General features: G+C 46.1%; 1 protein-coding gene across 4 annotated transcripts in view; it reads left to right on the plus strand.

Moving 5' to 3' along the window:
- tanc2a (tetratricopeptide repeat, ankyrin repeat and coiled-coil containing 2a) overlaps nt 1–15,000 on the plus strand; it is a 131,477-nt gene that overhangs the window by 89,190 nt on the left and 27,287 nt on the right. For 2 of the 4 annotated variants that reach the window (XM_053613351.1, XM_053613352.1), the window contains exons 1-2: nt 727–4,166; nt 12,185–12,333. In XM_053613351.1, coding sequence (XP_053469326.1) covers nt 3,722–4,166; nt 12,185–12,333 — 594 coding nt within the window. In that variant the 5' untranslated portion in view covers nt 727–3,721. Of the gene's footprint in view, nt 1–726; nt 4,167–12,184; nt 12,334–15,000 lie in introns of those variants that run through there. The other 2 variants (XM_053613353.1, XM_053613354.1) reach the window with 1 other exon arrangement.

Genomic DNA, 15,000 nt, shown 5'->3' on the forward strand with positions numbered 1-15,000 from the left:
CGGACGAGGGCTCCGCCGCTCCGAGTCCGCTCTGGCAAGCGGGGCTGTTCACAGTAGCGTGATGTCACTTCCTGGTTTTGTACTTCTCCAAATATTTCACACGGAGCTTTTCAGTCCTGCATGGAAGTGAAGCGTCTTCCGCTCACGCTCACCTGCTCGTCGTGCATTCGATCCTGGCTCGTCTGTGAGTTTCACGCCGGAGCGCGTGATGTAACGGGTGAAACGTGGGTGGCGTCGGTTCGAGCGGCGTTCCCGATGGAAACCCTGTGACGTGGGAGGTGCGGTTATATAATTACGCCTCACGGACCTGGCTACAGATTCTTCATTTAGCCGTTCCCAATTCCTGCCTGCCAGCGCCGTCCCTCGTCCCTGTTGCTCGGGGATAACAAGTGCTTCCTTCAGCGCATCATCACGCTGTACACGTGAGATAACGGATACCCGCGCTCGGATAGAGAAGCGTAGAGACGAGCGGCGTTCCTCTCATCCGGCGACACGGAAGGCTGCGACGACTCGTGATCTCCGAATTGGACGAAACCTTACGGCCGCGCCGGTAGTAGTACGTGACTTCCCTTGTAGTTCTGTGTCTGTTTTTATCCATGTTCTGTTCTTTCGGTGAAGTGCAGGACGTACGTGTGCGTCGGCCTTTTACTCGGATCTTAACGGCGTCCAGGTTCTGGTCTGTTTACAACATTACACACGTACCGTTCCTTCTCATCGCAACTCTTGGGAATATTTTGACGTAAAATCGGTATTTCGGTATTTCGCCTTCGCTTACGCATAAAAATCGGATATCTAATGACGTTACGATGCGCGTCGTCACGCTATTTCTATTTGTACTAAACTCTAACGGAAACTGGAAACCTTCTGTGTTTCTCTGGTTTGTTTCTTCGTGGTCGATTACTGGGGGGAAAAGAAAGAAAGAAAAAGTCGCCCTGTGAAAATGTCCACATGGAAACCGTGAATGCTTTCGGGCTTTGGCTGAGGGATGTCCTGAGGGACGTGATTTATTTTATTTTTCATTTCATTTCCAAAATAACATGCCCTGAATTCTTTTTACATTCGTACTCCAAGTTCTGCTCACTGACCGTTAACTTTGACGGATCTAAATACGGCTCGCATTCCTGCGTGCGCGCTGTGTCCGGTGAAAAACGCAGGGTTTCTAAACTACAGGTTACTGTTGGAAAACTGCAGCTCAGCTCTTACGGCTCGGCGTACTTCATCTACCGATCGAATACCGATCTCGGGATGCCGCCTGACCGACGGGTTGCTCCACCGCTGGCTCCAGAGGCAGGTTTTGGGATTGTTTTTGGCCGCGTTAGTTACAGGAAACCAATAAGGACGCCGATAGACGTGAAGCGATGTGAGATTTGATCAGTTTCGTGCAAATCTTTTTGACACTGTTCTCTTCATCGCGTTTGATTCGTCATCAGTCTGGATCGTGGTCTTCGTTCTAGTCACAAAATCGTAGTGTTTGATTTGATTTTGGGAACGGTGATTGATCTCTTCCGGTGGTTTATGGCGCTTTCGTGCCTGGCGTTAGTCCGTTTGTTCTAGTTCTCACTCTGAGCCTTCGAGACTGATCTCAGCCTCAACCCTGCTGGGGAAAAAAAAACCCAATAGAAACCGTCACAGAAGTTCTAATGGTTTCCACTACAAATACCATTATAAACCATTACAGTTGTTGGTCCTTAATGGTATCCACTAGACATGCCAACAATAGAAGGCAACAAATTACCAGTAGAGATGTGCAGGGACCATTACGGTTTCCATTAAAGCCAATACAATTCCCATTATAACCATTAAAATCATTCCAGTTTTTATGAGGGGTTCTATTGTTTGTTTTGTTGTTGTTGTTGTTGTTTATTTTATCAGGGAATCAGATCTTCAGTTTCGGCGTTCCTCTGATTGTTCGTCTCCTTATTTCAAAATTTCGAAACGAGCGCCATTTTTCTAGATCTTACGCTCAGTCCGGATCTCAGTCTGGATCTCTGTTTTAGTCTCGAATCTAGAACTTTCCTACGCGATGGGCTCTCCGAGTTTTTTAGTGCGTACGAGTTCCCGTCGCAATGGCTTAGTGGTTACAGGTGCAGATTACCCATAATGCACTTTGGTGTTTATGGAGCAGAGAGTGTAGGACACCATTGCAGACCCAAGGCCGGTCGGTTCTGTTTATTCCTACACCTGGATGAACTCTTGAACCTCGGCATGTATTGTTTTGGACATGAGTCAACAAGATGTGTCCATTCTTGCCCTGAGGAAGTTCGGTCCAGATGTTTTCAGTGATGAGGTTCGTTAGCGTGGTTGTTAATATGTCTTGATACATCTGTAATTGTGTAATAGAGAGACAGGAAGTAGGAGACTGAAATAACTTTCCTGGCACCACCTCCACCTCTGCTTGCTGCCCACTTGGGGATTCTTTTCTTTCTCTGATTTTCACAGGATATTAAGACACAGCTCTTTTGAGTTTTGGGCTCCGGTCCCAAACCGTTCGAGCACCACTGCCTTTTTTTCGCTGCATAGTCAGCGTGAGGCGTAAGGAAGCGTTCTGTTTTTTTCCGGCGCTGCTTTCGCTCCTCTGTCCTGCTCCGATTCCTCGTGGTTTGTTTGTTTCACTCGTTTTTTCTCCCTTTCTTGCCTGGTTTCCTCTTCAGACCCTCGACGCTGTTGTTAAGCGCTGACTTTCTTTATTCTTCATCTTGTTTTTCATTGCACACGGGGCTTTTTTTGTCTTTCTCTGTAATCCAGGCGGAGACGGCGTTTCACCACAGGCTGAATTATGAACCCTTGGGGTTTTTTTTTTTTTTTGCCAACCTCAAACACTCCGACACTGTAAAATTCCATGTCATTTGTTTTAAAACGAAGTGCTTCTTGGTTGAGCCATGGAAGTGTAAACACTACCCAACTATCTGACGTCCGTGTGCAGTCACCTTATGAGGTCTCCAGTGAAAGTCTCGGTGAAACTGGATCTGCGATGATCAAAAATGTTCTCCGTTCTCCTGCTGCATCCCTCTCTCCCGGGACAGGATAGGTCAAAGAGAGTCGACCCTGACCCCTTTAGCTCAACTGGCAGCGTAACACAACCCCCCTGCTTGGCCTGACACGCTTCCCTTAAACACTACCATCTGTGTTTCTCCCTCTACCCCCTCTCTCTCTCTCTCTCTCTCTCTCTCTCTCTCTGTGATTCTTCTCCGCTGTACCTCTGCTTTCTGTCTTGTCCCGTGCTCATGGAAAGCAGCCTGTTGTTTTTTGGGGTTTTTTTGGAAAACTTTCACATGGAACTTATTTCCCTGAAGCTGACTTCACACTATGCCGGGATTCTTGACCTGGACATGCACTCTTTCAGTAAGTCTGACCCCTCATATGCCGTCCAAGGCACTTTAACTTCTCTCTTGGCCTAATCGCTCTGTAGGCGTGTTTGCCTTCTTCCAGCTTTTTTTTTTTTTCCAGAGAGTTCAGAATTTGTGGTTTTCTCGCAGCTCTCTCTCTCTCTTTTTCGCTCTACCCTTTGTGGGCTCTGGAGTCCAGGGCCTGCAGACTGCCCGCGATTCTCGTTGAAGTCTGAGCCAGCGGTTTTCTCTCTGGGGCCAGCTCGCTCCCGAAAGCACCTCCTCCTCCTCCCAGAAGGCCAAAGGGAGCAGAGCGAGGACGAGCCAGCTCATTCTCCTCGGTGCTCTCTCCGGCTCTGCGCTGGAAGAGGAGGAGGGGACGGCGTATCGGAGCGATGGACGTGAGGAAGGTGTGCACTCGGAGCGCGTGGCTGAGGAGGAAGAGGCCTCGGCCGTACGAGCGGACCAGGTTCTCCTCCTCCTCCTCTTCCCTGCTGCGGCGCTGGATGTCTCGGTTGTGCTGCGCGTCTCGGGCCTGTTCCTCCAGCCTCAGCGCTTCGGATCAGTCGCTCCTGCAACCGAGCTGCTGCACCAGGCCGAGAGGAGCTCAAGGGATGGTGGGAGACGTTGGAGACAGCGGGACGAGGGAGTACCAGCAGGAAGAGTGGGAGCAAGCCGGAGAGGACCAGGATGAGGACGTGGACGAGGACGACGACGCCAGTGACCACGATGACCATCACAATAACGATGATACCGACGATTATGAAAATGAAGACGAAGATGAGGAAGAAGTCGATGTGGATGTGGATGAGTGTGAAGCAAAAGATGAAGAAGAAAGAGGTGAGGACATTTAAGGAGGTTAGTCAAAACGTCAATACATGTTAAAGACGAGAGATTTCTCGCAGTGGTGCGGAGATGCGATCTCAACGGAGTTCAACGCGTTTCTGACGCTAGCGAGTAGAGCGGATCATTTCGGCCCCGTTCTGCTCATCTATCTGCCGTTCACGGATGTGAATGTTGCCGATTATTGGCGTACGACTCGACACCGAGCGACACGGGCGACACGGCCTCCCGAAGGAGCCACTGTCATCCAGAGTGATGGGCACGCTCTACAGATGTGGTCGCTCTAAAATCCTTCTTAATTAAGAAGACTTCGCAGCGGTAATGGTTCTGACGGTGACAGGAAGATGGAAGGGGCGTATATTCTCTGATTGCTAACAGGCGTCGTGGCCCTGAAAGAGCCTCGGCTTCATTTCTCTTCCTCTACATAAGTGTAACTTTGGTTAAAGTGACATTTTCAGACCTGCTCCTCTTTAAGTGTTTTTAATAAACAAGCCTCATCTGGATGCGTTTAGGTTTTCCTTAGTCAGGCCGTGAGTCAGGAAGAGTGTAGCCCTTCGGATGGCAAGCTGACGGGTAATAAACCCAAACAGTTACCCGAACGTGCAGCCGGTTAGTTAGAGAAGATTTAGATGATCCTTTTGCTCTTGGACAGTTCATCATGACGGGTTTTTCATTTGCGCCGCCGTTTGAAATCCTGGAAAGTCCCTTCAACGGCGAGTCTGAAGGAAGCTCGAACGCGCCACATTATATGGTTTTAAAAAAGAACCCAATAACAAAGCCACATTTTCTGTCTGTCTCTCCGTCTCTCTCTAATTCCCGTTCAGAGAGCCAAGACGTTGTTTGGCGTGTTTGTCAGAGCTTTGTTGTTGCTTTTTTTTCCTCCTCTCAGTGCCCTCTCGGTTTTTTTTTTTTTTTAAACTACCGGTTAGTTGCTCCATCGTGCAGGTTTTTTTTTTTTTCTTCTTTTGGTGACTGGCACCCTCTCATCATGCTGTTGTCCTCGCCATGCTAACTCAAACCAGGTCCTAAACTTTATTTTTGGATTTGTACTGAGATATGTCTTTTCTTTTTTTTTTTATCTTTCTTTCTTTCTTTTTTTCTTCCCCTTCTCCCCTTCCCCTGTGCCCACTCCATCAACACCCGTCTCGGCGAACCTCTGATCATCCCTAGCTGTTTACATCCGGCTCACGGTGCAGATGAACTTACCCAACCTCCAACAGCGACAACCGCTGACCTACAGAACAGGAAATTGTATCATAATCCATTCATTAGGGGTGCAAAGGGGGAAAAAAACGGAAGATTGGTCCAAGACACCAGGATGGCCGCAGTGATTTACTAGCCGAGATCTGGTTTCACTTAGACACTCTGATCCTCAGGGCCCAGTTGTTCAAAAAGTTTCATCTGGAAAAGAATGATCCGGATTTGAAAATCCCATGTTTTGCTTTCCAGGATCCATCTTACTTTGTGACTGTTTTTCAAAGCAACATTGGATTGGGTTAGGATTAGAGTTAGGGCTAGGGTTAGGGATTAGGGTTGGGGTTAGAGTTAGGGATTAGGTTTAGGAATTAGTGTTGGGGTCAGGGTTAGCGGTTAGGGATTAGGTTTATGGATTAAGGTTGGGGTTAGGGATTTGGGTTAGTGGTTAGGGATTAGGGTTAGTGGTTAGGGATTAGGTTTATGGATTAAGGTTGGGGTTAGGGATTAGGGTTAGTGGTTAGGGATTAGGTTTATGGATTAGAGTTGGGATTAGGGTTGGGGTTAGGAATTAGTGTTGGGGTCAGGGTTAGCGGTTAGGGATTAGGTTTATGGATTAAGGTTGGGGTTAGGGATTTGGGTTAGTGGTTAGGGGTTAGGGTTAGCGGTTAGGGATTAGGTTTATGGATTAAGGTTGGGGTTAGGGATTAGGGTTAGTGGTTAGGGATTAGGTTTATGGATTAGAGTTGGGATTAGGGTTGGGGTTAGGGATTAGGGTTGGAGTTAGGGTTAGTGGTTAGGGATTAGGGGTAGGGTTAGCGGTTAGGAATTAGGTTTAGGGATTAGGGTTGGAGTTGAGGTAGGGTTAGCGGTTAGGGATTGGGGTTGGTGTTAGGGGTAGGGTTAGCGGTTAGGGATTAGGGTTGGTGTTAGGGGTAGGGTTAGCGGTTAGGGATTAGGGTTGGGGTTAGGGTTAGCGGTTAGGGATTAGGTTTAGGGATTAGGATTAGGGTTAGGGATTAGGGTTAGGGTTATGATCACCCTGATCCAGATACAAACTTTTCAAGATGACCAAACCCAGATTACTAATGCTCTAAATCAGACTACATATCACAACATAGGCTCCTAGCTATGCAAAGAACACCGGGTAGATTAGCCAGCATGGGGTCACTTTAAGTGTTTGTATTTGAAGAGACAGGAAACAACGCACTAAAACAATACAATATTTCGAACACGTGCTTTAAATCAGAAAAAGTCTAAACGTCCAACAGTTAAGGAAATAAGAAGGTTCGGGGTTCTTCATGCGTGGAACGCAATAAGTGACGCGGTTGTTAGAAACCGCTTTTAACCGGTTCGTCTCTGACGATTGTGTCGCTGTAATCAATCTACAGTGACAAATAGCAGTTAAAATGAAACATGTTATTTTTATTTGATATTGACGGCTGTTTGGGGATTATTTATGGGATACAAAATCGTTTTTTTCTTTTTCACTTTACTATACCGAAAGGCTTCATTGGGAGCCTAATGTAGACTTTATCTATACTTTATCTAGTTTTAAAGTTTTATTACATTTTGTTCCTGACATCCTCCCAGAATCCACCCTTCTGCTGGGATCAGGGTAATCCCGACTTCTTTTTTTTTTTTTTTGGATAACAGCTATCCCAATCCTACTAAAAAGTTTTGAACAGCACATACTGAGGGTTTGATCCAGAGCAAAAGCAAGATCGGATTACACGATCTAATCTTGATTTCAGAATCCTTTTTTTACTTCTTCTTTCGAACAACCCACATTTTCAAGATTAGATCCAGTCAAGTAGCCGAAATCCGATCCGATTACTTCTGAACAACTGGGCCCGGGACTTTTAGACTGTATTGCATCATCTGTGCGGATTCTCCAGGACAAGCATTATTGTGTCCGAGGCTTATCGTGCAAAGGTTAAACATGATGATCCGATCCCCGTGTCGATCCTGAGCTCGGGTTACTGTCCGTGCGGAACTGACTACGCGTTCCCCGTTTCCGTACGGGTTGCCTCCAGGTTTTCCAGTTTCCTCCCAAAACATTCCAGTAGGTAGCTTGTCTATGTTAAATTGCGCCTTGGTCTGATTGAGTGTTTATGTGGTGCCCTGACGGACTAGGATCCCATCCAGAGTACATTTCCACCTCTTGCCCAGTTTTCCCGGGATAGTCTCTGGATAGCCAGACCAGGATAAAGCGGTTACTGAAGATGAATGAACCTTGTTATACTTTTTCAGCCCCATCAATCTGTTTAAAACATAATTTCCCCCAAGCAATTAGCAAGAAGTTCCTATCGTAGCTCTTTAACAAAACGAAGGATGATGTCAATCTGGAAAGAATCGCCGATATGTTTTCCTGGAAACGAAATGGAATGCGTAGGTGTTGGGTGAGGACGGTTAGGTTTAGATAGATCTGAACTTTTTTCTCTTTTTCGATTTGTATTTGAAATCATCTTTAGGCGCGAAGTAAACTAGAATTAAGATCTGGGATTTATCAAGAATAGTTCTTCCTGATAAAATTCCACCCCCGGGAATGTAAGTGCAACCATAAGGCCCGGATTACAAACGGACTCACGGTGTGGTGTGACTCGTTCCAGGGAGTTTTATGTTTACTGATATGTGCAAACCAGTGCAGAAGTCTCTGGAAATCGTGTGTCAGTGCTGAGGAATGATGATGATGGAACTATTTGATTGAACACTACGCAAACCTCGGGGGGAAACGTTGCTATTAAAACACGCCGCCGCGCGTCTTGTCTTTCTCTTTCTGGGTTTCAAATTCTGCGCAGCCTCAGCACTTTTCTCCGCACATGTGGCTGACTCCCTCATGCACGCTCCGCTAAAAGGCAACGCTTCGGTCGTGTACAGATCGCCCTGATGCAGTTCCTGTGGCTTGTCTGACAGCAGCGTGAAGGACGAGTGTGAGGTCTGCACCCCCACGGTGCTCTCCTACACAAAACACAAACAGCTCGCAGCTCCGATTCACAAGAGACGTCTGCTGTGTGGTTTGGGGGAACGAACAGGAAGTAGTTTACATTGTTGTTGTTGGTGGTGTTGTTATGTGGACAAGTTAAAGAGGCATGCTCTGAGGAGCTCCCATGGGAGCAGTGGGTGCACAGGGGTCATGTGACTTAACAAGCTTTGCTGGTGGATCGGAATAAGAGGAGTGAGTAGAGTGAAGATGCCTCAGTTAAATCACAAAAGCTGTATCTGATTATTTTGATGTGACTCGGTTGAATCAGTGAGGCTGGCCCCAGTTGACGTAGTGAGTTTGACTCAGTGGAGCAGATTCGGTTGTCACGCTGTAGTTGACCTCAGTGGAGTCAACTCAGTGGGTTTGACTCAGTGGAGCAGATTCGGTTGTCACGCTGTAGTTGACCTCAGTGGAGTTGACTCAGTGGAGTTGACTCAGTGGAGTTGACTCAGCAAATCTGACTCGGTAAGACTGATTCCGTCAATTTAATAATACAGATTAGTTTGTCCCACTGAAGTTGACTTAATACAGACTTTGTGTGTGTGTGTGTGTGTGTGTGTGCACGCACATACACGCTTTTAACCTGTAGCAAATTACAGCCCTTGGGGTTTTTTTTCTTCTTTTTTCTTATGCTTTCACACACATGCGCACGCCCATGTCTCCACCCTCTGTGTTCTGTGTAATTGTCTCATCTGTGTGTCCCGGTGTTTGTCTGCTGCATCATGGTGTGTGTGTGTGTGTGTGTGTTCTCCCTGCACACAAAGCCATTGTCTCGGCTCGGCTTGTTTCCCTTCTGTCCAGCAACCTGTGGACGTTTAATGACACGCTTTATTTTAAACACATGACATTGTGGGGGTTTTTTTTAGTTTTTTTTATTATTTTTTTTATAAAGCTATTCTAAAGAACATTTTCCAGACATTTATATTCATCCCGCTGTCATTAGTGGGATCTAGGGGTAATTATATACTTTCATATGTGACACTGAGCCAGACAGATGGGGAAAGACTAGAGGAGAGAGAGAGAGAGACGGGGAAAGAAAGATAGAGTAAATAAAGGAAAAAGGCAGAAAAATTCTTTCCTCCCCAACCACACTGACCTCTAGTAACCTACAGAAGCATATAGAAACTTGGAAATCCGTTTGTTTCATTATTCTAACGTTGCTCTGAAATGAAGCATATATGGAAATAAAACAGTATGTCAGTCTGCCTATAGGGGGAGCTGCAGAGCACGTCTGATCATCGCACACGTCTGATCATCGCACAAATTTGTTTGTAAGACCGTGGCGTCACGTATCAGTCGTGAATCTGCCAAACGATCAGTATTTACTTATTATTATTATTATTATTATTATTGCTATTAGTACTATTTAATGTGAATGATGCTTAAATGTTTAAAAATCATTCTTTTCTACTGTTTTTGTACGTTTGTGGAGCTATTTTAAGGTAAAAGAGAGACACAGACAGATGGAGAGGAGAGAATGAGAGAGAGAGAGAGAGATGCCAAGACACACACACACACACACCCTTCTTCATCACATTCCTCAGCTCACTCGCTGATAGTTGCCATGACGACAGTCTGCGTTAGTCTGGTCTGGTTTATGCGTCCATAAATTCAGAGGAAGGCGAACGCAACACGGAGTGATCCCTGAAAGAGTGAGAGGAAGAGAAAAGAAGAGAAGAGAAGAGAAGAGAAGAGAGAGGGATGGGGGAGAAGAAATAATAATAAAAAAAAAGGGCTCGTTTGTTTTCATCCGAGATATGTTCCTGCTGAATTGTGGACTGTGATTGGTCAGAAGGTGCTGATTAATTCTCTATAACAGCAGCTCTGACAGCAGTGCAGGTTTATATTGAGTGTTTATCAGGATTCCGTATGGAAGTTGATGAATTCCTGACTCGTACGCGCTGCTGAGCGTTCACCCTCCGCTACACTGGGATTATATAATCATTTTTAAAAAGTGCTCAGTGTGTGGAACTCATTTTCTCCCCATGTAACGCTTTAACAGCGGGAACAACGCCACATGGCACGTCCGCCACGCTGGTTTCTTCGCTGGTCCGGCGGTCATGTGATCTTTAAGGGAATGCAGTGGTTCAGTCAGACAAACAGCTGTTTATAGGTCATTTGTTTTATTGCAATTGTGAGCAACAGGCGGCATTAAGAAAATAGTGATGTGACACGGTGGTAGTTAATTAGCAGTTCCTTTGATGTGTGCGTGTGTGTGTGTGTGTGTGTGTGTGTGTGTGTGTGTGTGTGTACAAAATACCGTATAATAATGGAAATGGTAAAAAGAATTTGTCAAGTCTATATTGTTTGTTTGTTTGTTTGTTTGTCTGTCTGTCTGTCTATTTAGCTGACTGCCTCTATCTGTCTATATAACGATCTATCTAGCTGTCTGTCTGCCTGTCTGTCTATCTATCTGTCTGTCTGTCTGTCTGTTTATCTTTCTGCCTGTCTGTCTGCCTGTCTGTCTATCTATCTGTCTGTCTGTCTATTTATCTTTCTGCCTGTCTGTCTGCCTGTCTGTCTGTCTATCTGTCTGTCTGTCTGTCTGTTTATCTTTCTGCCTGTCTGTCTGCCTGTCTGTCTATCTATCTGTCTGTCTGTCTATTTATCTTTCTGCCTGTCTGTCTATCTAGCTAGCTGTCTGTCTGTCTATCTATCTGTCTGTTTGTCTGTCAATCTGTCTGTCTATCTCTCTGTGTGTCTGTCTGTCTGTCTGTTTAGTTGTCTGTCTACCTACCTATCTTATCTGTCTGTGTGTCTATCAGTCTAGCTGGACATATGTCTGTCTTTCTGTGTGCCTTTCTTTCCATCTATCTAGCTGTCTGTCTGTCTGTCTGTCTGTCTGTCTGTTCATGAAGTTATTTGGTGTAGGTTTGGTCCTCAGTGCTCGAGTCAGCGTGTGTACATGTCCACAGTATTTGGAGCTGGTTTTGAACACTTCTCTGATCTCCTTCTCCTCTTGTCCTCCTCCTCCTCGTCCCGTCTCGTGCGGTCGGTTGTTATTTTTGGGCGGGGCTGTTTCTTTTCTGCTCCGCCTGTTTCACTTTGACTTCTCTGTCAGCAGGAGACTGAGCATTGGAGGGAAAAAAAATCCCTAATCCTCACAAAGCTTTTCTCACTGTGGGTAATCTCCACCGCCCTGAGAGATCCCGTCTCCTCCCGCCTGCAGAGTGCTTACTCCCGCTGCTGCGTTTCTGAACTGCGTGTGTGTGTGTGTGTGTGTGTGTGTGAGAGAGAGACTGAGACACCTGAGCACTGTATGCTTTTCCAAAAACAACTGCCACACCTACACGATTATGGGAACGGTGTTTGGAAATATTCTGAAGTTTATGTTTAGGGAAAGGAAGGAGCACGTGACCGGGTCGACAAGTTCAAATTTGACTACCTGGTCATGTGACATCATCGTATGACCTCACCTCTGTAGTTTACCTAACGTTGTCCCGGTTGCTTGTGAGCTCAGCTGTTGACTCTACAAAACAAAAGCGCGACGCTTACGATATCACTGACCGTCCCTTTCGTCGGACTTATCCACGGGTTGCAGATCTGTGGAGTTAGAGTCGCTCTTGTCCATTCGGCGCCGTTTGTATTTGGAGGCGTCGACAATGACGAAAAGTTGCAGCGCGCTTATACAGAATAAATGACCCAAATACACTTGATTGCATCACGGGTTGGGGGCGGAGCTACACATACTGCTAAAGGAAATGTACTTTTTTTAAAATTTTATTAACGTCTATCACAGTCTCTTATAGTTCCTGCTAATGTGTTAAGTGATAACAGGAAATGATAACACAACCTGTGTGTGTGTGTGTGTGTGTGTGTGTGTGTGTGTGTGTAGGAGAGGACAGTCAAGATCTGGGTCCCCCTCCGTCAGTGGACGAGGCCGCTAACACCCTGATGACGCGACTCGGGTTCTTGCTCGGGGACAAAATGGCCGACGGGTCCGACAGAGCCGCGTACGGCTTCGAGGAACCGGAAGAAAGTCAGGTATTTTACATGCGCACGCACAAATGCGCACGCACAAATGCGCACGCACAAACGCGCACGCACAAACGCACACGCACGTTTCCGGTTACAGAGCCAAATCTCGTGCCAAATCTGAGCCACACCGCTCAAAGAAGGACTTTCCTGCTAATTTACAAAAGTCCGAAGTGGACGAATCAGTAGACGAAACAGAACGTGCTAGATGATCGTAGATGATCTTAACGTGTACTAATGCACTTTAGAAAAAAATCACAGAAAAAATGTTGACGTGGATTATTTAATTGAAGCGACTACATGAAGATTTGCGCGTGTGTTTAAGATCTAGGGTTAGCCTCGTAGCTCCGGCGCTAAAACTAAAGACGCGGAGTTGTTCTTCGGACACCGAACACATCCTGGATGACAGTCTGCATCTGCGGTAAAAGGGGAACGTTGTGTAAATGAGATTTTCCGCTGACTCGGAATCCGGGCTGTGTTTTATTCCTCTGGTAAACGTTTGAAGGTTTGCGTTACATTCCCGGCGATGGGGTCGGTATTCTGGAGCCGGTGTGGCTGCAGCAGGAACGTTTAGACAGCCGAGAATGTGGGTCAGCTTCCAGCCACACACACACACACACACACACACACACATCCCAGTGGGCTGCAGCTGGGCTCCAGGATCTGATCTAAGATCTGTGTGTAGGATGTGGGGATTGTGTGTCTGTACTCCAGAGTGCTGTTGGATTCTGCATTCTGATTGGTCAGAAGGTGTTGATTCATTTTCTGTAACAGCAGCTTTGCATTATTGTTGTTATAGGAAAATAATCCACTACGTAATGTATACAGTAGGAGTCGGGGCTCGGAGTCGCGAATCAAAGTTTGCAGATTGGTGCTTCTGTTTGGAGTCATGAGTCACGAATCAAGTCTTTTGTTTAGACTCATGAAGAGGAGTCGCAAATCAGAGCTTCGAATCAGAACGGAGTCAGCGCTCAGAGTCACGAATCAAAGTTTGCAGATTGGTGCTTCTGTTTGGAGTCATGAGTCACGAGTCAGAGTCACCAATCAAATCTTTTGTTTAGAGTCATGAAGAGGAGTCGCGAATCAGAGCTTCGAATCAGAACGGAGTCAGGGCTCTGAGTTACGAATCAAAGTTGGAAAATTGGTGCTTCTGTTTGGAGTCATGAGTCATGAATCAGAGTCACGAATCGGAGTCGGATTCCTAGGAAGCTCTTGGATTTGGTTACGCTTTTCCCCATGATGGAGCGGTGAGTGTCTCTCCACTTAACCCAGCGGACTTAAAAACAGGCTATGGAAAAGAAGTCATGTGTGCAATCGGTTTCCGAGGCAGCTTCCTCCGTGCTGGTCTGCCTCGGCTCTCGCGCGGGGTTTCAGGTTTTAGCATCCTGCTCCTGTGTGAAGGAGTGAAGACGGCCTACTGTATGAAGTCACCATTAAATTCACACTCGAGAATCAGTCCAGAGAGAGACGTATGTGAACTCACTGAACTTCCTCTCTCTCTATATATCTCCCTCCTTCTCCCTCCCTCTCTCTCTCTCTCTCTCTCTCTCTCTCTCTCTTACCATATTACTCTCCCGCTTATTCACACTTTCTTCTCTTTCTCTCTCTCTCTCTCTCTTTCCATATTACTCTCCCGCTTATTCACACTTTCTTCTCTCTCTCTCTCTCTCTCTCTCTCTCTCTTTCCATATTACTCTCCCGCTTATTCACACTTTCTTCTCTTTCTCTCTCTCTCTCTCTCTCTTTCCATATTACTCTCCTGCCTATTCACACTTTATTCTCTTTCTCTCTCTCTCTCTCTCTTTCCATATTACTCTCCCGCTTATTCACACTTTCTTCTCTTTCTCTCTCTCTCTCTCTCTCTTTCCATATTACTCTCCCGCTTATTCACACTTTCTTCTCTTTCTCTCTCTCTCTCTCTCTTTCCATATTACTCTCCCACCTATTCACACTTTCTTCTCTCTCTCTCTCTCTCTCTCTCTCTCTCTCTCTCTCTCTCTCTCTCTTTCCATATTACTCTCCCACCTATTCACACTTTCTTCTCTCTCTCTCTCTCTCTCTCTCTCTCTCTCTCTCTCTCTCTCTCTCTTTCCATATTACTCTCCTGCCTATTCACACTTTCTTCTCTCTCTCTCTCTCTCTCTCTTTCCATATTACTCTCCCACCTATTCACACTTTCTTCTCTCTCTCTCTCTCTCTCTCTCTCTCTCTCTCTCTCTCTCTCTCTTTCCATATTACTCTCCTGCCTATTCACACTTTCTTCTCTTTCTCTCTCTCTCTCCATATATTACTGTCCTGCCTATTCACACTTTCTTCTCCTTCCCTCTCTCTCTCTCTCTCTCTCTCTCTCTCTCTTTCCATATATTACTCTCCTGCCTATTCACACTTTCTTCTCCTTCCCTCTCTTCCTCTCTCTCTCTCTCTCTCTTTCCATATTACTCTCCCGCTTATTCACACTTTCTTCTCTTCCTCTCTCTCTCTCTCTCTCTCTCTCTCTCTCTCTCTCTCTCTCTCTGAGAGCAAAACTTCCTCATGTTATAAATGGACGTTGCAGATTTCATCCTTCTAAAGATGAATATGCTAATCTCTCCATCTTCCCGTCGCTCGCGTTTCTTTAAAGTGAATGTCGACGGATTTCATTACATGCGTTTGATTCGCAGTGGAAAAATCCACCGA

Source organism: Ictalurus furcatus, chromosome 24, assembly GCF_023375685.1.
Source record: "Ictalurus furcatus strain D&B chromosome 24, Billie_1.0, whole genome shotgun sequence".
In the NCBI taxonomy this organism is placed as follows: Eukaryota; Metazoa; Chordata; class Actinopteri; order Siluriformes; family Ictaluridae; genus Ictalurus; species Ictalurus furcatus.